General features: G+C 50.3%; 1 protein-coding gene across 3 annotated transcripts in view; it reads right to left on the minus strand.

Annotated features, from left to right (window-relative positions):
- Window positions 1–603: 603 nt before the first annotated feature.
- The window catches only part of CASS4 (Cas scaffold protein family member 4), a gene marked incomplete at both ends in the record, with an annotated part of 33985 nt that continues 11702 nt past the window's right edge, over window positions 604–22886 (minus strand). Inside the window, 5 exons of one of the 3 annotated variants that reach the window (XM_080814653.1) lie at window positions 604–1014; window positions 4539–5849; window positions 7008–7088; window positions 8489–8590; window positions 14054–14314. In XM_080814653.1, the coding sequence (XP_080670779.1) occupies window positions 604–1014; window positions 4539–5849; window positions 7008–7088; window positions 8489–8590; window positions 14054–14314 (2166 nt within the window). Of the gene's footprint in view, window positions 1015–4538; window positions 5850–7007; window positions 7089–8488; window positions 8591–13891; window positions 14315–22886 lie in introns of all 3 variants that reach the window. The other 2 variants (XM_080814652.1, XM_080814654.1) reach the window with 2 other exon arrangements.

The raw sequence follows: 22886 nt of genomic DNA on the forward strand, positions 1-22886 counted from the left end.
AATAGCATATATATATATATGTTGTATAAGATGCAGGTACATAATTTGTACCAAATCTTACAGACTTAATTCAAAATGAAAAACTTATCACATTTGCTAATGGACGCAACAGAAACTCATCATTTGAGAATAAGTCTCTCCTCCTTTACTGTCTCGCTAACACCTGACAATTTGTGCATGTAATTCTTCATCACTGATCGTCTATCTCCCCACTAGACTGTAAGCTCCCTGAGGGCAAGTTCTCTGATTCACGGCTATATGCCCAGCACCTAGAATCTGACATAAGTAGATGCCCAATAAATAAGTACTGGATGAATGATTTTAAGGCGGGCATACATTTGACCAATATAAAATTGGTTTCTACAACATCCCTGCGTACGCTGACCCCACAGGCTATGCTAAAAACTCCGCAAAGTTCTTACTTAATACCTGGACCTCTCTGGGCTAAGTCAATGTCCTGGGGTTGTTTAGCCACTTGATAATACCAGCGTGTACTCATTGGTGCGTCCCCAGGTTGGCTTTGCCTGTAGGACAGAGTTGCACATGTCAGGCTGGGAAAGCTGAGGCTAAGAGGTTAACAAGGAGAAAGAGGGGGAAGGAGGCTCATTCTAACGTCCCTCTGAATTGCCGAGTGTGTTGCTCCAGCTTCTGGACCTCGGCCTGGAGGTGCCCCAGGGCTGCGGGGCTGGGGTACTTGAGCACGGCATGCTTGGTGGCCAGCGCGAGGTTCTTGAGCAGGCTGCACAGGTGACTGCTGCCGCAGAGAATCTCGTTGCGCACGTCCCTCTCCTGGGTCTCCTTGCACAGCGTGTCCACCAGCTTCTGCCCCACCATGATGACCAGCTTGCTCTGTGTGATGAAGATCTCGGGGGGCTGGCGGTTGCTGAGGCTGTGGTTAAATACGCTGATGGCTTTGAAGAGAGCCCCGAAATAGAGCCGACAGTGTTCAGAAAGTTGGAATCTCTTCTCAGTGTTCTGCTGACTCAAAGGCTGCAGGATGAGGGAGCTAGGATTCTGGAAAAGGGAAGAAAACTATTGGTAAGAGACAGATTTGATCCCCAGGCTGTGGTTGTCTCCCGTTTCCTCATTTGCTCAATTTTCTAGACTTTTTTTAAGAAAAAACACAGTTTTGTTTGGGAAGCTCTGCAGTGCACCATCTGCCTAACAAATTAATCTTTTCAAAGCACTGTTAACATATGAACTATAGTATTTATATATACAATCTTACATATAGTGTTGTCTATATAATTTCACATGTTAAGTATATAAAATCTTATTCAGTACTCCCAAAAAACCATTAGCAGCCCATTCCATTAGACAAAACATTAGACAATGTCTAAATCTATAACTTTAAAAAAATAAAAGAAGACTTGATGGTGAGATTTTAACATCTACTCGAAGAACAGACTTTAAGGGATTTAAGAAAAATCTTTACTAATTCTGTTATCAGCAGTAAACCTGAGCCCCCAAAATTTCTAGAAGAAATTCAAGTATGTTCACCTAGCTCCTTTAATGTTATGATATTTCTCCAAATTTCTGATAAGATTTCATCTAGAATTTTACTTCCATGAGTTGTATTTTCCAAAATATGGAACCAGTGTCTTCCCAAAGCCTAGGCACTGTTGAAAGTTTCTCAGCATCTAACATGGTCATTCATTTAGCAAAACGAAGAGCCAGAGCTCTAAGTCGAGCCCGCTAAGTCTTTTCGTTAAATTGCTCTCTCTCATCCACCTTCCATCTCAAAATTCATAGCCTGGAAGCACTGACAGTGTGAGGATCTGATTTTTTGTGTGCCTCCCCTCCCTTTGTTGAAACTCCACCCCATAACATGATGGTAGTAGGAGATGAGCCCGTGGAAGGTACCTGGGATTGGATGAGGCCATTTGGGTGGGGCCTCATGATGGGATTAGTGCCCTTGTCAGAGGTCACTTCCCTTCTCTGCTCTCTGCATGAGAGGACAGGAGAAGACAGAGGAGAGCCCTCCCCAGGATCTGACCATGCTGGCTCCCTGACCTAGGACTTCCAGCCTGGGGTCCTTGTCCCAGTTTGCCCCCGAGGAAAGGAACGATCTTGTCCATGGCATGAGACAGCCATCCTCCCCTCCTCCACCCCCCACCCGCCCCCAGCCGGGGAGCCGATCTGGTTCACTGATCCCAGGTTTCCGGTACTCAGACAACTTTCCCAAGTTATGCCCTTTTTGGCTCCCTTTTAACCTGACTTGCTTCATCTTTGTCTTTAAAGGAATTCACTGGTTTTACTTATATTCGTTTAATGGAAATGCTTCAAACTGGTAACTGGAAAATCATTGTCATTTGCCACCAGTAGAAGGTAAGCAATAAAAATAAGTACAATGATAACATCTTTGGCTAAAAAAAAAAAAAAGAAAGAAAGAAACATCAAGTGTCAAAAAGGTGTTGATAATACACAAGCTCCAAACCAAAATATCTTTTCTACTGTAATCAGAAGCATTAAAAGAGGATGTCAAAGGGAATGGGAGTCCAAGCTACCAAAGGTGAGGTCAGTCCCACCCGTGATCAACCTGCAGACAGCCGAGAACTATGTCACCGATGGTTCAAGACTCGGGCTCCACATCCTGGGGCTCACTGGACTTGTTCAGGGCTCCTTCTACCGCAAACAGGAAAAACTGTCACAAAAACAGCTACTCCCAAGGGGGTAATGACTAGCATGCTGGCTTGTTCATAGCAGGGGCATCTCTCGAGGGATAAAGTGCGCGAGTCAGAAGTCTGGGAGACACAGCGCTATCACTTACCTGTCCTTCCAAGTTTTTGTTTTCATCCAACCTTCCTTCTGAGATGGGTTTTTCTGTCTCTTCTAGGTTAGACAACTTCTGAAAAATGAAATCCCTTCCAATTACCAATGTGAGCGGTTTTTACACTGTACAGAAGTATTTTTTTCCAAAGATTTTATTTATTTATTTGACAGACAGAGATCACAAGTAGGCAGAGAGGCAGAGAGAGAGAGAGAGAGGAGGAATCAGGCTCCCTGCTGAGCAGAGAGCTCGATGTGGGGCTTGATCCCAGGACCCTGGGATCATGACTTGAGCTGAAGGCAGAGGCTTTAACCCACTGAGTCACCCAGGCACCTCTGTACAGAAGTATTTAAGTCCATTTTTAAAAACTTGAACATTTCTCTTTATATTTTTGTCAGTGGTTCTGCCTCCAGATGCCTTTTTTAAATTAAAATCAATTAATTAGGGGCGCCTGGGTGGCTCAGTGGGTTGGGGCCTCTGCCTTTGGCTCAGGTCATGATTCCAGGGTCCTGGGATCAAGTCCCGCATCGGGCTCTCTGCTCAGCAGGGAGCCTGCTTCCTCCTCTCTCTCTGCCTGCCTCTCTGCCTACTTGTGATCTCTGTCTGTCAAATAAATAAATAAAATCTTTAAAAAAATCAATTAATTAGCATGTAGTATATTAGGATATTAGTTTCAGAGGGCTGATGCCTTTTTTCAACAAGGGAGACTTTGCAAGACCAAGGACTGAATTTTGCCTATCAACACGGCTTGATACAAGGACACAGGAGTTTTAAAAAAAATTATATATATATTTATATTTATGTATATTATACCTCTTTATATCTATGTCTGTATTTTAAAATTAGGGAATGAGAAATACCCAAATTTCTAGCTTCTCTAGAACGTGCGAAAGCTGTGACATTAACCAGCAGGCCTTTTAACAAAATACTATGCAAGACTGGGGCTAAAAGGGCCAAGTCACATTATTCCCAGGTTACGGGCCATGCCCCTTGGCTCTTGCAATCCTTGAACGAGAGGTTCTTTTTCTACAGAGTCCAAACTCATGCAGCAAAGAATTTCTAACAGTAGCGGCAGTCTGGAAGCTGCTAAGACCATAGGCAGTTGGAAGGGTGTTTACACTTCCTCTTCTGTTTCTAAGAAACACAAAAACAATGACTAAATCAACAGCTTTCAAAAATGCAAGGAAACTGGGTGGTGAGATTAAAAAAAGGGGCTCAAGGAACAGATTTCAAAAGGTTTTCAAAGTCCTTCCTAACCCTAGTATTGGGGATAAACCCCACGGGGCTTTCCAGAAGACATCTTATGTGCCTTAATATTGAAGTGTTTAATCTTACTTCTTTTTTTTTTGTTTAATATTTTATTTATTTATTTGACAGATGAGATCACAAGTAGGCAGAGAGGCAGGCAGAGAGAGAGGAAGGGAAGCAGGCTCCCTGCTGAGCCGAGAGCCCGATACGGGGCTCGATCCCAGAACCCTGGGATCATGACCTGAGCCGAAGGCCGAGGATTTAACCCACTGAGCCACCCAGGCCGCCCCTTAGTCTTACTTCTTAATAAGATTTCATTTAGAACATTACTTTCATGAATTTTATTTTTTTAAAAAATGGAACCAATGTCTCTCAAAAATTATTGAAAGATGAGTATCTTTCAATATCCAATTATTGAACTATCTAACAGTTAGTGAAAGATTCTTAGCATCTAACTGATGGGCGACCACTCCAGATAAAATTCGAAAGCCTCCTTATATTTATACCACCCTGAACTCACCGGTTCACACATAACTGTCCCATTTTTCTTTAGTAACTCAGGGGAGTGTTCATTTTCCTTTCGTTGATTAAAAGAAGTACTTCTTTCGTACGGTTCAATTTCCCTTTGGGGAAGCTGGATGCATTTTGCAAGTTTCAGTTGTCCATTGGGGGTCATTTGCAAGGTATCTTCCTTTTCACAGTTCTGTTTGAAAAGGAGCTTCCCATTGGCAATGACAATGGAGGCAAACCTCTTGATGTCTTCTGGAACCATCCGTGCCACCATGACAAATCGCTCGAGGTCATCTGGGCTGTTTTGGACTTTGTCCGTCACAAGGACTTCCAAGGACCACTGGCAGCTATCCAGGCTTTCCTTTGTCCCAAGCAGGGTCTGGTAGGCGTTGGAGATGGTCTGTAGCTGGTCCCTAATCCTGGCCTGAAGGTTCGTATCGCTGAGGTTACAGGCGGTGCCACGGACCCCGTGGGCAAAATCCAGGAACGCTCTCAAGGATTCTTCCACGCGGTCTGCAGCGCTGCGGATGGCGCTGAGGTTGGGCTCCAGGTAGTCTCGGAACCTCCACTTCCTGCTGACAAAGACCATCAGGCTGGCGACAGAGCTGGCCACCTCGTGCTGCAGAGCCTCGACGGTCTCTCTGGCCAAGTCCGGGTCCAAGGAGAGCTCCTTTCCTGACTCCTCCAAGCAGGAGCCAGACGAGGAGTCCGTGGACGTGGAGGAGCACGAGGAGACCACGCTGGCTCTGCTGTCAGAGCTGGAAATGGAGAGCCGGTCCGGGTCCGGAGACAGCGAGGGGGCCCGGCCCGAGAACCAGGAGGAGCTGCGGTCCGCGGCGTTCTCCGGAGCCCCGCCGACTCTCCCCGGCTCGTTCACCGCCTGAGGGTCGCTCGGTGCCGCTTTAGGGATGTCGTAGATGTTCGGCTTGGTGTTCTGCTGCTCCACCCGGGGGATCAGAAAGCTTGAAGGCACCTTGTAGCCAGCACCCTCGTCCAAGGGAAATGTGTCCCTGGGTGCCAGGGCTTTATAGGAAGGAATTTCGGGGAGGCTGAGTTTTTTCTGCATGGGCACGTTTTTATGCAGGTGCGGATAGTGGGACCTTGCTCTGCTGTTCAGAGGATTCTGGAAGCTGGACATGTACCCCAGGGGACGGTGGGGCTCTGACTCTTCCACAAAGCTGCTCAGAGATGCATTTCTGCCGTCGGCTTTTTCTGGAGACACTGGCGAGTCATAAATCCATTCTGATTTCTGGGGGCTTGGTAACGTGTTGTAGCCACCTCGCCTCACGGCGATCGCTGACGTCAGGGGAGCACTCTGTCCCTGTGAAGAACCACACAAAAGTGCCCAGGTCAGAAGCAATAGAAAGAGGATTTGAGCAACTCATGTGACAAGCGTACATCACACTGAGGGCCTACTAAGTGCCGGGTACTGCACTTCTCAGAAATCTGATTGTCGCTCCCCTCCTCAAGCAACTACAGTGGCTCCCCATTGTCATGATCACTCAAGGCCCTTCCTTATCCAGTAGTACCCACCTTGAAGCCTCCCCACCATGGCAGGCACCAGCCTCCTTAGGGGTCCAGTCACCCTGGTGGTTCACCTTCCCCTCAACCCACAGTGCTCCCTTAGCCCACTATGGTTCATTTTGCGCAAACTAGTCCTTCTGTTCTACGTGGCCACCTGACCCTTTCCTTTCCCTCTAACAACCTCCTCTGCATTCCTCATGATACTGCGGAGATGACTTCTCTTTTGTAAGGCCTCCCCCAGAACACTTGGGAGTGGGTATAATGTACTGTAAATGGGTGACAATTCAACGATGAACGTGGATTCCAGATTTTCAAATCAAGGCATGTCCCCTATAAACAAATAAAAATCTACCTTAACACAGCATATCTCTGAGATGAAGAAGAAGGAGGAGGAGGAGGGGGAGGGGAAGGGGGAGGGAGAGGAAGAGGAGGAGGAAGGCCTTTATTGGTTAGGTATAATTATTTGTCAGGATGAATATACTATTACTAGGACATTTTGGAGCCAGAGCCAAACTTTAAAAAAATTCAGCAATAACAACTACATGTGACCCTGTACAGAGTTCTGCTCTTTGTCAGCAGGAAGTGGAGATTCAGAGACTAACCAAGTCAAGAGGAGGAGAGGGAGAGGGAGAGGAGGAGGCATTTACCTAAGATCTACTAAGATCTACTGAGCTTCTGCTCCGTGCCGAGCACTACACCTGTACTGGGTCGTCTGCGGGGATTAGCTCAATGCTCGCATTAGTCCCTCAAGAGAAATTGAGGCACAGAGAAGGTAGAGGACTTGCCCAAACCACATTGCTCACCTTGTTCCTGAACACCGCTGCCATCGGGGGTTTCAAATGAAATCAGTTCTACTATGAGGAATTTCCCTTCCCAATCTGACCAGGCTAATAAAACATCCCAGAGGATGCTCCCATGTTCCCAGCGTCAAATCTCTGTGCCTCGTCATACTCACACTCGGTTGGCTGGCCGAGGGACCAAGTCCCGCCTTCTGGGGGCTGGGGGGAATATCATATAATTGCCTCTTCTCTGGCTCCTGGGGAAAGACAGAAAAGGATAACTTGGATTTTTCCTTCCTGATGGACGCACATCACAAACTCTGCCCACACCAGCAGTTTTTTTTTTGTTTTTGTTTTTGTTTTGTTTTGTTTCCAAATGAAAACGGAAATCACCAAGGAATTTGGGGCTTTTGGTCATGATGTCCGCATGGTGGAAGTTTATGTAGTTCTGTTTTCAACAATGTGGACTTTGTGCTTTAAAAAGACGCCTTCTTGGGACTCTGTCGGTGAAGCGTCTGCCTTTGGCTCAGGTCATGATCTCAGAGTCCTGGGATCGAGTCCCACGTCAGGCTCCTTGCTCAGCGGGGAGCCCGCTTCTCCCTTTGCCTGCTGCTTCCCCTGCTTCTGCTCTTTCTCTGTCTCTCTGACAAGTAAATAAATAAAATATTTAAAAAAAAAAAAAAAAAAAGAAAGCAAGAGCTAGACTCTGGAGAGGGGTTTTCTTTGGAGAAAGCTGACCCATGAGTTTCCCACTGATTCCTCCTCACTGGGGAAGGGTGGGATGCATTTCCTTCCCCTCCAACGGAGTGGAAAAGGCACCATCGGGAACTTCAGTGAAGAACTGTGCCACGTGGCCGTGGGGTCGATGTGCACAGGGGCTGCCTCCGGCTTGGGCAAAGGTTAGGGTGAGAATCCGATGGCCGTTCTGGGCATGGCCTGTTCCTGGGCAGGGATCAGGGTGAAGAACATGGCCACAAGAGTTGAGGGGGGTCCCCCAAATTCTTGGTCATCAAGATAAATAATAATGGAATGCGACATTTAAAAAATCACAATGTGAAAAACTCAGGGTGAACAAAATGTCACCATTTTCAGTAAAGATAGGGTCAAGAGGGCCGGGGTGAGGTGAGGTGAGTCCTGCACGCGTGTCTTTATTTAAGACTTTTGTGCCCAAGGCCGCCTCGTTCTGCTGGGACCCTGCCAGCGTGTGTCCTGGGGAAGGGAGCGAGTGTGCTCATCCACCGGCCAGAGGCGGATCACACGGGAGCCGGAGCAAGAGCCAGGCCAGGAGGTGGGACATCTCAGGAGGCTGAGGCTGGAGATGACCAGCCCACCCCCCCCGTCCCCCGACCCCCCCCGACCTCCGACCCCCCCCGACCCCCCCCGACCCCCCGACCCCCCCGACCCCCCGACCCCCGACCCCCCCGACCCCCCGAACCCCCCCGACCCCCCCGACCCCCCCCCGACCCCCCCCGACCCCAGGGAGGAGCCCCCTGGGAACCTGGCACCTGTGGGTAAGAGACTCTCAGCCACGGGGTGGGGCGGGGCCGGGGAGGGGGCAGGTGCGGGGAAAGGAGAGGCGGGGCGGAGCTTGCCCGAATGCGGAAAAGCAATCTGCCTGCCTGGGGGAACCCCACAGCCGGGCCAGGCCGACACTCACCTTCAGGGCTGGGGGACCCCGGCTCTGGGCCGGCACGTCGTACACCTGGGAAGGCAGCGTTGGCAACGAGGCCCGAGCAGGTCTGGGCATCGTGAAGAGGGCCTTGGAGAGAGAAGAGCGAGGGAAGGAGACGTCAGAGCAGAGTCCGCAGATCTAGTTCCAAGCTGGCCTCGCACAACAAAGGCAGCCCCGACAGCGCAGAGGCCCCGTCCCTGTGCCCCACCCCCGACCGGCGGGCCTGGGCGGTGGGAGGGGAGACCCCGTGGTGGCGGGGTGCCCACAGCTGCCTGCGTCAGCCCCGCCTGGGAAGCGGGCTAGAATGCAGATTCCCGGGCCCCGCATCCGGGGTACTGGGGTCTCAGTCCTGCCGGGGAGCCTGGGAATCTGCCGTATCAGGGAATTTCCCAGGTGATTCTGATGTTCTCGAGGGATCGAGACTGTGATTCGAGTCTGGGGTGTTAACTATTCATCTGATGCCGCAGGGGCCGCCGTGGTGCACGGGACAGGCAGATGGGGGTCCAGGGGTGTAAAGTGGAGGGACTTGTGGGGGTGGAGAGGGAGCAGGGGCCTCTCACAGGACGTGTCGCTGGGGATGAGAGTCGATGGGGCAGCAGGAGGAGACGAGACCAAGGGTGGTCCTCAGCCATGGTGGCTGTGTCTGTCACTGGACTCCAGTGAATCCTCCAGAAATCGAGAATGTCCCCGCGTCGGGTACCACGCTGGCTGCTCCCGGGCCGAAGCTTCCAGACTTGGCCAGGGAAACCACCTCGGGGAGAGCTTCAAAATGATACGGTCGCCCAGCTCCACATCAGACCTCTCTCAAACAAGGACGTTTCCAGGAGGGGCCCGGGAATGGGTGATTTTATAGGAGAATGGGTGCTGTCTGCCAGGGTCAGGGTCTAATCGGGGAGGAATAAGGTGTGGACACAGGCAGGACACAGGCTGGAAAGCAAGACAGGGCCTTGAGGAGAGGAAAGAGTCAAGTCCGGAGAGGCTGGCAGAGGGAGCCTGCATTTCCCATCGGGTCCCCAGGAACCTGTCCCTGAATTGGATGGCGTGGCTGGTGAGGACCTGAGTCTGTGCAGATGGGGAGGGCAGGTGGCAGAGTCCCTTTGTTCACCAGGGCGACCCTGCATGGCATGAAGGAAATGCAAGTATCTTCTTATTTATTTGCTCGTTTTGGGTGAAAGAAAGTGCACAGCTTGAGGCAGAGGTGGGGGACCAGTGGGTCCCACCACCCATCAGGCTGGAATAATGGATGCAGATAAAGCAGGTGCAAAGCAAACAGGCAGACATTCCTCCCCACAACACAGCTGTCAAGTGTCCAAACAACCTTCCTGCGAGTGATGACTGCTTCCGTACTCACAGAGAAAGTTGGTTCTCTAAAATCCTGGACTCTCCAGAGCACAGGAGACTGAAGTCACGTCAGTGAGAAGAGAACATCCCGCTCTCGTGAGAGAAGCAGGCTCGCTTTCCGTCCCCAACGTGGAGCTTGTGATGTGGGGTATCAGATGGGACATTTCCCTTGTACCCCATCCCAAGGAGAGAGCAGTCTGCTTTGCAGTCTGGGCTGAGGCTGACCCTTGACGCACTGCCCTGTTTTGCAGAGAGCCCGTCAAGACAGGCCTCGGTATACAAAGGGCCATGGGCCGTCACCTCCACCTCTGGCTTGTCCTGACACCCCAAGCTCTCCCCTACCACAGAGCTTTTCCAAATGCACTCCCACTGCCTCTTACCCCCTAAGACCCCAAGCCCCTTGTCTTTCTGTAGCTGCCTTTATGGGGAGACCATCCACAGAGAACAGAGGGGTTTTCCTGGGTGTGGAATTTCGGGTGGAGGAAGCTGGCTCAGAAATGCCCAGTGTTTCTTGGAACACAGAGGTTCAAGGTGGCACTCAATTAAGGAACATGTTTTAGAACCACGATTTCAAAAGGTTTAGGGGCACAGAAGGAAACTCCGGTTCAGGAACTAGTGGGTCTGAGAATAATTCCACCAGGAAGTTGGACCCTTTTTACTTGAAATACAAAAGATTCCCCTTTCTGAATGCAAACCAACATCAAATGGGTTCTTTGTATGGTGATAAAAAAAAAAAAAAAAGTCAGGCCAGCATGTTCTATTAAGGAAGTTGGAATAAAAAGTACAACAAAGCTCAAGCCAGTGGTTCCCCTAGAGGAAGTGACCAGGAGAAATCGTGAGGGGTTTCTGGGGGCTGCTTTTGTTCTGTTTCTCCATCTGGATCCTTGTGACTAAGCTACCCCCTTAGGGTCTGGAGGTTACGTCTCAGTAAAAAGCTAATTGCGAAGAAGAGATAGCGTCAGCCACCGAGTTAGGAAAAGGCAGCGCAAGGGCAAGCCGAGTCCAGGGGCATTGGCAGCCACGCACGGGTGCAGGGAAGCTTGGGTGAACTCCCTGGGAATTGGTTCCCTTGTTCGTAACATGATGAGTTGTTCTCAAGACCCACCGCAGTCTCTTCCAGCAACACAGACGTCTGATCCTGACACGTGGATTCCTTGATTAGAGAACTCGAGAAAAGGGACGTATTTTCACTTTCTTGGTTTTTAATTTTTGGCTAACCTTAACCTAGTGGTCGTCCATGCAGGGCTAAGGGCAGTCTGTGAAATGGGTCACCTGGGCAGGTTCCAGCCTGTGAACTGCCCGTTGAAAAACGGCTCAAAGCTAGTGGCCAGATTTGCTGAGTTACCCCCCGACTGCACGGACGGGGCAGGGAGGTCTGCCTCAACTGTGGAGCAGAAGCTTCCAAACTGGGTTTCATCCACTCCTTCTAGCTCCTTCCTTCTTGGGGTAGAAGGAGTGGAATTATTTAGAATCACTAGAAGGCACAACTTTGAGGAGCCCTTAGAAATGGGCAAGACAGAAAGGTACAGAGGGGTGTTGGGACGGGTCCACTCTCCCAGCCTGGCGGTGGCTGCCCCACAAGCCAGGTGACCTCTGGTACTGCTGATTTCCAAACCACAGGTGGCATCTCTTGCTCTCAGAGACCCCCCCTCCCAAGCACAGAGAAGGTGATACAAACACAATGTTGGGGAGGAGGGAGCGGAAATGTCGATGGGGCAGCCACGGAGGAAACGGAAACAGGAGAGAAAGGCAGGAAAGTTCCCCAGGTGTTTTACTGAGTCCACCTCAAGAGCCCCTGGTTTCTGAATTCCCCCATCGGGCTGTGGTTTCTGCCCACGGCCGCAGCCGTGCACAGGGGAGGACTCCCATCACAGACACGCTTCATGTCAAGGGCACATCTCCCAGCCAATGCCCTGACCCTGTGCTGAGTTAGGCTGAGAGAGTAAACGCATCCTTCTCTTTATCGTGATGCCCGTCTAGAAGCTGGGCTCCACGGTCACTTCATTCATTTAGCAAACATTCAAGTGGTAGGAGCCTGCCCGGGGCTCAGGTGTCAGGGCCACCTGGTGAACAGCAGACGCAGCCCCCGTTTGCCTTTTAGGGAGAGGGGGAAGCCCAAATTAACTTCAGCAGAGGCCACTTGTCGGGGGAGGACCCACCACCAAGGCCCCCGCTCTGAGTCAGCTGCTCCAGCAGCAGCCGGGCGGGCCAGCTGTCCCGGGGCCGCCTCGTGGGCCGCTGCAGAAGGCTTGACCAGCTTCCCATGGGGCTTTGTAGTCAGCCCCTCTGAACCACAGCTGTTTTGTGCACAAATGTCTACTTCTCTGTCTGGCAGCCCCGGGGGTTAGAAAATCTGAAGTATTCAAAATATTTTAAGAAAACCACACCTTTCAGGGCACTTGGGTGGCTCAGTTGGTTAAGCGACTGCCTTTGGCTCAGGTCATGATCCTGGAGTCCCGGAATCGAGTCCCACATCCGGCTCCCTGCTCAGCAGGAGGTCTGCTTCTCCCTCTGACCCTCCCCCTTCTCATGCTCTCTCTCTCTCTCTCAAATAAATAAAATCTGAAACCAAACCAAAACAAAACACCTTCAAATTTAAAAAAAGAAAGGAAAGAAAAGAAATCAACACCTTTCCATGGTTGGAGGTGCTGTGGGAAAGGCTAGCAAGACCTTCCCAGGGTCCCCAGCTCATACATCGGGGGACAGGGCGGGGTGGGGGTGGGGGCCGTCCTAGACACAGACCTTGCCAGGATCCCTGCTCTGAGCTCAGGCCAGGTGAGACCAAACTGCAGGAAATCCCCACAGTGACCCAAGACCACATAACTCTGTTTGCTTGTTTAACACCTCCTCAAGGCCTAGGCCTGGGGACAGTAATCCATTGTTTTTCTCCTTTCTTCTTTAAATTCCTTTCCATTAAAAAAAATTATTTTTCTGGGGCGCCTGGGTGGCTCAGTGAGTTAAAGCCTCTGCCTTCAGCTCAGGTCATGATCTCAGGGTCCTGGGATTGAGCCCCACATCGGGCTCTCTGCTCAGCAGGGAGCCTGCTTCCCCCTCTCTCTCTGCCTGCCTCTCTGCCTGCTTGTGATCTCTGTCTCTCAAATAAATAAATAAAATCTTAAAAAATTTTTTTTTTCGTTTTGCATTTATCTAGTGCTTCTTTTTCTCTGTTTCTTTTTAATTGCTATTTTTGAAAATTGCTGATGTCATATATACTGTATATAACACACAAACCAACTTTCTCATCTCCCTGCTCCTTGACTGGGCACTCGCCCCAAGCCAGGCAGAGTCGCCGGCACAGGGACCATACGAGTGACCAACTCCACTTCCTAAGGGAACCTTAGTCAGTGAATGAGCACACATACATATATACACACAGATCATCTGGTTTCTTTTTCTTTTTTAGTTTTTGTTTGGTTGGTTTTGTTTAAATGGTTATTTTTTCCCCTTCTGCATGCTTCCTAGAACGACTTCATCTTTCTTTCGACAAGTGCCCAGTATGTTGCAAACATTTATGTAACCAGTCCCTCCATTAACAAACATATAGGCGTCTTCGATTCTTCCCTATAACAAAAAATGCTATTATGGCCATGGCCTCCTCCACTCAAATATATGTTTGCCTCCTTGGGTATTTCTGTAGTAATTCTGGAAGGAAAGTTTCTTGGCTGAAGGGAATCTAGATGTTAAATCTGTTGGGTAATTTCTTGCCTTTGAACCCATCACTAGAAGTCCTAGTGTCCAAAGGGCCATGGTAAAGGTCCTTAATACTTTCATAAACACCCCCCGCTAAGCATTCGATTTCCCCCCCGAGCATGGGCGTCTTGGAGAGCTGGGGTGGGGTGGGAGGCGAATCACTGGAGAGCCGAGAATATCAGCAAGAAACTAACTGGGGGCCAATACAAGCCCACCCGTCATCACCCAGTCAAAGGGGTCCAGGTTCCCACTTTGCACATGGTTCCTCCTGATGGACACCAAGAACTGAAGGCCGAGGTCAGCGCCTGGGTGTTACACACCCCTCGACGCATCTGTTTTATCTGGAAACATGCATACCTGTTTCGGAAAGCTCAGAGTCTTTTCACAGACGATTCTGGCCCCCGCCGGGGGCTCAGGGAATTCGTAGACTTGGGCGGTGGTGGGTGCAGGCCCCTCCACCCAGCTCCTCATGTCCTCGTACACGGGGCCTGGAGTCGGGGGCTTGAGCAGGGTGGGCACCTGGTAGGTCTCCTCGGAGCCGGCGAGAGGTTCTTCCAGGCCTCTCAGGAAAGGGGCACAGGGTCTGTCTGCGGGGGCCTCGGGGAGGATTTGGAGGCGGTTGGCAGGGGCCAGACCTTGCCTCCCGTGGAGCAAACACTTCCACCAGCCCTCGCTTTCTGGCACGTTTTGTTCCAGAATGGTCAAGATGTCTCCTCTGCAGAAAGCCAGCTCGTAGGAGCAGTCTGGGTGGTTGTCAAAAAGCGCTCTGGCCAGGAGGGTCTGGGGACGGGAGGAGAAAGAGCTCATTGTGATTCCCGTTGCCAACATCCACTCCGCCAAGGCCACTGACTTGGAAACCCACTCGAATGTTTCCCTGACCCCACAGGCTCTTGTCCCTACTCTTTGCCTGATTCATTCCGACCCATCCTTGGGGACTCTGGCGAAACGTCCTGTCCTCAGGGCAGTCTAACTTGTCGAGTCTCCTGAATGTGCCCTCAGGGCCCTGTTTCCATTTGTGACGACCATGGGCTGCGTGGGTCAGCGCAGCAGAGCACGTAGTTGAATTGAAATCCTGGCTCTGCGACTTCTTAGCTGTGGGCCTTTGAGCAAATTGGCTACTCTCTCTGGGCCTCAGTTTCCTTGTCTGTTAAATGGGACTAGTGATAATATCTCCCGGGGAGGGGGGTGGTGGTGGCAAGAATGAAAAGGGCTATTATGTACGTAAAGCTCACTGAACAGAGCCTGGCTGTTAGCAGGTGCTCGGTAAAGGCTGTCACTGTCTTAATGATCACGGTGCCCTTTGTCTGGTTGTTGTTATTTCTCTCCTGAACTGGATTCTAAGTTCCGTGACTCCTGCGACTATATCTCCCTTATTTGCTGCTCGGTCCCCAACATCAAATGCAGATTCAGATGCTTGGGAGATGCTCAGTCGACCTTCATTAGCGGGGGAGTGAGGAAGGAGAGACACAGGAGTTAGTGACTAGTCTGTGGACACACAACCAGGATCAAAACCCAGTCAGGGGCGTCTGGGTGGCTCAGTGCGTTAGGCATCTGCCTTCAGCTCAGGTCATGATCTCGGGGTCCTGGGGTTGAGCCCTGTGTCGGCCTCTGAGCTCAGAAGGGAGTCTGTTTGTCGTTCTCCCTCTCCTCCCCCCCACACCCATGTTCATTCTCTCTTTCTCTAAAAAATAAGTAAAATCCTAAGTAAAATCCTAAAAAGAAAGAAAGAAATGCAGTCAGTCTCCCTAATTCTCAGATTCATTCTCTCCCTGTAAGCCACACACACGGTGGTCCTGCCTCAGGGACAGCAATGGGTAAGCCTCCTTCTTACTGGATTTTTTTACTGTAATTACAAGAAGACAGTTTGTTTCTCAGGATTTTAACGTGACCACCTGTTACTACATCAATCAACGCTTTTCACAGAAAAATTAGGAAATGCAGAAAAGCAAAAAGAGGTGAAAATTACCCATAATCCCACCATTCAGAGATAACTTTTCAGACCATTTTGGTATTTATCCTTCTGGTTGCTTTTTTCTTTCTTCGACTCAATTTAGTTAATTATACCTTTGATAGTCATTAGCTCCTAGTACATACAGTTTATAAATAAGACAAAGCAAATTGACCCACTATCCCATTACGTTTGTCAGGGAGTGTTGTTTTTTATTTATTTTTTTGCATAAAGTCTTTCTGTTACGAAAATGGAATTGGAGGTCCAGCTGCGGGAAAGTATCGTTTTAAGCACACAGTGAGGTCTCTGTGCATTTAGAGAAACACTACTGCATGTAAATCCAAGAAGCATAAGTAGAGTGAGGTCCTGCACGCAGACACTGATAATCCCGCATTAAATCTACGGCAATTCAGGTCCCAGGAGATCAGGAATAGGTTTTGTACCTGGAACTTTCTTCTTACTACAAAAGCAGTAAAAGTTCAGGACAGAGAGAGTACAAAGTAATGATAAGCAAATAGAAGAACACAGAAGTGCCTGCCACAGATAACCACTGTCATTCCTTGGGGTCGTCACCTCTCGGATCCTCTCGAATCCTCTCGGATTCGTTCATATTATGCGCAGAGTCAGTTGTGTTTTAAAAACCTCATGCATGGTTTTACAATCTGCTTTTTTTTTTCACTTAATAGTAGGTTAGGAACATTTTTCCATGTCCATGAGCAGCTTCCTTCGCTCAGTATCCTTTTAAACAGTGACACTGTTTTCCATTGTGAGGGTGAACATGGTTGCTCTTCCTGGTTCTGGGACATTCTAGCTAATTCCAGATTTTAGTTATTACAAACAGTGCTGAGAAGATCGTCTTTCTCGCTAGATATTTGCAATGCTCCTTATTTATTTCCACAGGGAAATGCCCAGGGGGCTGAAATCCTTAGGATGCCCCCTGCCCTCATTGCCGTCAGGCACGGCTGACCCCTGTACGCCTCCATCCACTGTGAACGAGGCGGCCCACTTCCTCACACCCCATGACCCTCGGCACGAGCTCTTGGTTGGATGGTACATGTGTTTTAAAATCTTTGTCATGGAAACTTGAGATTTTTTTTTTAAACACATTCTTGGCAATCAACTCATTTTTAAAAAGAAGGAACACATGGGGCGCCTGGGTGGCTCCGTGGGTTGAGCCTCTGCCTTCGGCTCGGGTCATGATCTCAGGGTCCTGGGATGGGGCCCCGCATCGGGCTCTCTGCTCGGCGGGGAGCCTGCTTCCCCCTCTCTCTCTGCCTGCCTCTCTGCCTGCTTGTGAGCTCTCTCTCTCTCTGTCAAATAAATAAATAAATAAAAATCTTTAATAAAAAAATAATAATAATAAAAAGAAGGAACACAGTCCTGAAGCATTAGAGGTGTGTGTGTTGTGAAGGACATTCCTGCCCGTGGGCCTCTCCTCTTCCATCCTTGAAACCCTCCCCTGAGAGGGGTGACACAAAGCTCACCCATTGTGGGCAGAGTGAGTGTGTCGGGTTACCCGGAAAAGCAGAGAGCCCCGTTAGGGCTAATAAACACCGATTGCCTCCGGGGTGTGAGGGACTTCATGAAGTGTCCCCTTGGGCACCTACAAATTCCTTAGTTAAGAGCAGCCGACCTTGGCTGAAATTTTATGAGCTACAGCACTGTTCTGCGTGCTTGAGTTTGGAGATACCAATTTTGATCATGTGGTAGTCCACTCTGTAAGCTTTCCACGGCTCCCCCGTAGCCCGTGCTTTGCCCAGACCTTCAGGGCCCTGAGAGATCCCACTCCCGCCCACATCTCCGGGCTCATGGTATCACTTCCTCATCAGCCCCACAGGAGCACACCCTTTGTGTGGGCTTGAGTCCCTCACACAGGCTGCTGCCTCCGCCTGAGAGTCCGCAGCTGTGTGCCGAATCAGACCCACTCATCTTTCCAGACTCCTCTTAGATGTCCCTACTTGGCAGAAGGATTCCTTGACACCCAGACTCCTTCAGACTACACTGGTTCTCTCCATTTTTTTGCTCAATGCTTTTCCGTTTCAGGACTGATGACATTGGCATATAATTCATTAAGTAGGTGATGATCATCCATTCAGTGTCTATGTCCGGGCTAGAGCACCGACTCCAGAAGAGGACACCTTCCTCATTCTTTTTTTTTTTTTTCCTTAAGATTTTATTTATTTATTTGACAGACAGAGATCACAAGTAGGCAGAGAGGCAGGCAGAGAGAGAGAGAGGGAAGCAGGCTCCCCGCTGAGCAGAGAGCCCGATGCGGGGCTCCATCCCAGGACCCTGAGATCATGACCCGAGCCGAAGGCAGAGGCTTTAACCCACTGAGCCACCCAGGCGCCCCCACCTTCCTCATTCTAACTGCATCCCCAACTTCCAGCACAGGGCAGGTGCTCACTGGCCTCTTTTTGAGTGAATTGGGTGGATAAGGCAGTGGATAAGGCCCCTGCGTGCAAGTCTTTGGAAGATAAAGTGACACATAGCTGAGATGAGAGCTCCTGTTTCTTTCTAGAGTAGGATAAAAAGGAGGGTCTCTGAGACTCTCTGCCCATCCCATTAGGTGGTCTTTGATGGGAATGACCACCACGACGTCCAAAAGACAGGCCACAAGACCCGGCTAGTCTGCTCACTGACTGTCCCATGAATGTGGTGCAAGCGCATTTCCAGCCTGGGGAGTCTAGCAGAGCTGAAGCATTTAGAGGGAATAGAATTGTCGGATCTTATAAAGAGTACCAATTAGGGCACCTGGGTGGCTCAGTCCTTAAGCGTCTGCCTTCAGCTCAGGTCATGATCCCAGAGTCCCAGATCGAGTCCCACATCAGGCTCCTTGCTCAGCAGGGAGTCTGCTTCTCCCTTTGACCGTCCCCCTCTCATGCTCTCTCTCTCTCTCAAATAAATAAAAAAAATCTTAGGAAAAAAAGAGTACAAATTAAAGGCCAGGATTTAGTGAAGTTCCCTGTTATTTTGTAGATTTTTTTTCTAGTAAATAATAATCTCTGTATAGTAAGAAAAGAACCTGAAAGTTGACGGTCTATTACCTTGTCAGACTTTAACCAAATTTAATGATCGTTATTCAGTTGCCTGCGGCTACCTGGATTCTTAAAGGCTCTCTGACCCAGTTTGAACATCTTCCTGGTTCTCTCCTTAACGAATCCGTTTAATAAAATCTTTGACATGAGTCCATGGTATGTTCTCTCGAGGGTCCTGAGTTGACCTTCCTGAACATTACACGGCAACGGTTCACACTGGCGGGAAAACAAAAACACAGTCTCCAACCAGGCATCACGACTTCACGAAATACCCTTGGCACAGCCGTAAAAGAAAAAGCGTTGGAGAGCCTCTTGGATTTGTCTAGAAATAAGATCACGTGTGTGTCCAGACAGAGCAGTTGCCGCATTATGGCCGCTGCTCGGAAGCATCCAGACTGGCATCAGCTTCGTCGGTGGATTTGCCTTTTATGAGAGGCAGGGACTGTTTCCCGGAGAACAGCTGGCTCATACAGTCAGCCACTCCACCGGCACCCACAGCTGTGCACGACGACAGCCCCCATCTTATGACTCCGTGCCTCCAGCCTGCCGTCTGCAGGGCAAACACGCCTACCTAACAGGCTGTAAACTCCCAGCAAAGGAAAAATCCTATGCATGTTGCTATCACTTAACTCCCTTCATTCTAATGGTAGGGATGTCTCTGGACACCTCGTGCAATCAGCAATGTCTCAGAGTTTTAATAGCAAAGCCCATCAAAGTTTCTGTTCCGAAAGAGGAATTTAACATAAGTGAGGCATCTTGGGGGCTCTTCACCTGGAAAACAGAGGACCGTATTGAATGGGGCCCTACTTTGCACCGGGGGCAATGTGGTCATTATATCCCTTATGGATGCGTTTTCTTATCCTCATGCTACAGAGGAGGAGACTGAGGGTCAGAGAGATCAAAAGACTTGTCTAAGGTCACTTGGACTCTTACTGCTCTCCTCACATCCATTATTGCACCATTCATTCCCCTTACAATCCATTCTCCAGACATTCAAGCACATAAGTATTTAAATCCTTAACTCAGATCGTGCTGGTTTCTTATTTAAAGGCCTCCAGTGGCTTAGAAATACACTTAGAACGAAACCTACATTCCCCGTCTGGCCGCCCTCCTGGCCCACCACTCCGCCTGTTGATTTTCCTTCGGCCACATTGTTCTCTCCCGTTTCCCAGACGCACTGAGCCGGTTTCCACCGCAGGACCTTGGCCCCTGCTACTCCTCCTGCCCAGAACACTCTCCCGCCAGATCTTTGCATGACCGGCTCCTCTTTCTGATCTCAGCTCAAAGGTCGCCTCCCGCAGAAGCTGTCCTTGCACGAAGGTCACTTCTTGCCGAAATGTCCCTGACCACCCACCCACGTAAGGCCAGTCTTCTTGTCTGCGTCCTCACAGGACTGAGATGCTGAGCCTTTAGGCTCGCTGAGGAAAGAATCCAGTCAGGGCAAGCCGGACGTTTTGGGGCCCACGGCCGGTGTGGGGAACGGAGGAAGTGGCAGCAGCAAACACTCAGCCTTCACCTCTGTCCCTGGCACTGCGCCACGCTCTTCATGGGTAACACTTGGAAGCAACCGCCAGCCCGCCACGAGGGAACCTCACGACCATTGCGATACTCTCTGAGGCCACTCACAAGGGATTATTTTAATAGGGTGTTAATTTGGAAACGTCTGTGTAGATACTGAGAAGATGAAGGAAGACGGATGTTTATACTTTTGTCCGCTGGGGCCACACTGACAGAGCCTGTGAGCAGTGAAAGAAATATTCCTCACTAATTTCCAGAAGGGGCATTTCCTTCACATGCCCCACCTCACACAACAGCTGGAGAGGAAAGGAAAATGAAGATGAACTTGGAAGAAAGGAGCAAAGACAAAATATAAGATTCTCTGGAGAGGGGGCGCCTGGGTGGCTCAGGGGGTTAAGCCTCTTGCCTTCGGCTCAGGTCATGATCCCGGGGTCCTGGGATCGAGCCCCCGCATCGGGCTCTCTGCTCAGCAGGGAGCCTGCTTCCTCCTCTCTCTCTGCCTGCCTCTCTGCCTACTTGTGATCTCTGTCTCTCAAATAAATAAATAAAATCTTAAAAAAAAAAAAAAGATTCTCTGGAGAGACCTTTACACAACCATCAGATGCAATGCGTTCGTCTGCGTTGAATGAGCTGTGGGAGTAACTAGCTACAGCTGGAGAAATCTGGGATGTTGTTCGCTCATTCATTCATTCATTCATTCACCAAGATCGTATGGAGCATCTACTATACACCCAGTGCCCTGCTAGAGATACAGCCGTGAACAAAGTTCCTGATCTCGTGTGGGTCTACGTTCCAGGGTGGGGAGACAAACCTAACCAGATTTCCCCAGAAAGCAGCAGAGGGTTTCTGCCGCTCTTCCGGACACGGAGGGAAAATACAGGAAGTTGTGAGGAATGCGGGTGTAGTGAGAGCAGAGCCGTGGAAATTGTGGAAATCGTGCTCTGGGGCTGAGGGGGTAGGAGTTAGTCAGCTCAGGAGTCATCCAGGCGAAGGAAGAGAAAGGTTTGAGGGCTGCGGGGGGAGCGATGGAGGGAGAGGGTGTGTGTGGAGTGGGCGGTGAGCGGGAGGAACCAGGTGGCCGGGCTGAAGGGAGAGAAGTAAACAGAGGATCCAGAGCGCGATTGCCAGCAGCTGCTGCTTGTATCTGGTTGCTGGGTGAGAGGGATCGGAGGGAGCGGCCGTGAGGCCCGAGAGGCTCGTCAAGGCCAGTGGCCCAGCGGATGAGGGCACAGGCTGGGTTGAGGACAGCCCGGGGGAGGCGGCGGTGAAGGATCACCTGCGATCTCTAAGGCGAGTCTTGAGAGAAGGGAGGAGGAACGCAGTATGGACCAGGGAGAGTAACCGGTTCTCGTGCTTTCTGTCTCCTGCAGTGGCACAGAGAGCCAGCCGCCGGCCACAGCTCCAAGCAGAACCACAGGGAATGAGCCCGTGGGGGGGCCGCGCGGAAGCTTGGGCTCTGTGCCTCTCTTCAGTCATCACGCTCTGGACCGGGAGGGGGTGTGCAGCCCCTTTACCTTCCATCGTTCTTTCCTTCCTTGAAAGAACAAAGCTGCAGACACTCAGAGCCTTAGAGCGGGGCGCGGACCCAGGACGCTGTCTTCAGGGTTCGCCTCATTTGAGAATGTTACGTGCCTGAGACCCGGAGAGGTTACGCGACCTGCCTGAGGCCACACAGCGGCGGGCAGCAGCCGGTCTGATGCCAGCGCCTGCTTTGCCAGCTCGACGCACGGCCTCTCCAAATCCAAGTCAACCTCTTGCTCTGATCTGCTAAGGTCTAAAAGCATGTACTTGTAGAAGAAGCAGCGAACTCACATGATGATAGGAGCTGGGCAGCCAGTGCACTGAGGCCAGGGGTGGGACATCTGAGAGCTCTGGAAAGTGCAGCAAGCTCACACAGATTTGAAAATATAACTTCTTGGGCCAAGCGAAGGGCGCTGCTGCTGAGTCCCGCCACGGCTGGGGTCTTAGAGGCCCCATGCTGCCCTCCTTTGCAAACCCGGAGCTAATGCGCAGCAGGCTGGAGCATTTCTGCTCAGTGCAGGGCTCGTGAACAGGCGATCTGCTTTGATGTGCCCCCCACCCCGCCGCGTCATATTATGGCCAAGACCGTGTGCTGACGGCTCACAACATGAGACTCCCTCTACCCTTTCCCGCTTGCTCCTCTCCTCCCCTTCTCGGCTGACACAAGTGCCATCCCCATCCCCTATACTCCAGTATTCCTAAAATTAAAAAAGTTAGTAGCCAGGGGGATAGGAGAGACCCTGAGATGATTTCCTGCAAAGTAGCCAGAAGAACGTCATTTCCTCTTTCCAGGAAACAGTAAACAAGTAAGCGCCCACGCAAGAGATAAGAGACTGTACATGGGGCAAGAACCATGAGCCCCAAGTGATGGCTGGCCCCCCGATCTTATACCATCACAGAATCTCATCGCTGACAAAATGAGCATCTGACTTCCACTGAACTCCTCTGAAAAATGTCCATGTTGAGCATTTTAGCCTCTTCCTCAGCAATTCCATGACTTGTTTCCAAGAATTCTTCATTTTAGGAGAAGGTAGCAGAATTGTTCATACTTCCCCTCCGAGGATCATGAGAAAATAGTAACACATAAACCACAATTTTTTTTCAAAGCATGCACTGTAAATATATGAAGCCTTGGACAGACGGCAAGTGTGGATCTCTGAAGTTCATAAAAGCTTCCCCTGGATGGAGGAACTCTGACTTTGAGATCAGTGAGCGCTTCCCTCATAGATCTCTATGGGGCGGCTGAACCTAGACTCAGAACACCAGGAGTAGACACGGAGCCGGAGCCGAGAAAGCCCTTTGATCCTCATTAGGGACAACAGTCTCC

The sequence above is a fragment of the Martes martes genome (assembly GCF_963455335.1).
Source record: "Martes martes genome assembly, chromosome: 9".
Lineage (NCBI taxonomy): Eukaryota > Metazoa > Chordata > Mammalia > Carnivora > Mustelidae > Martes > Martes martes.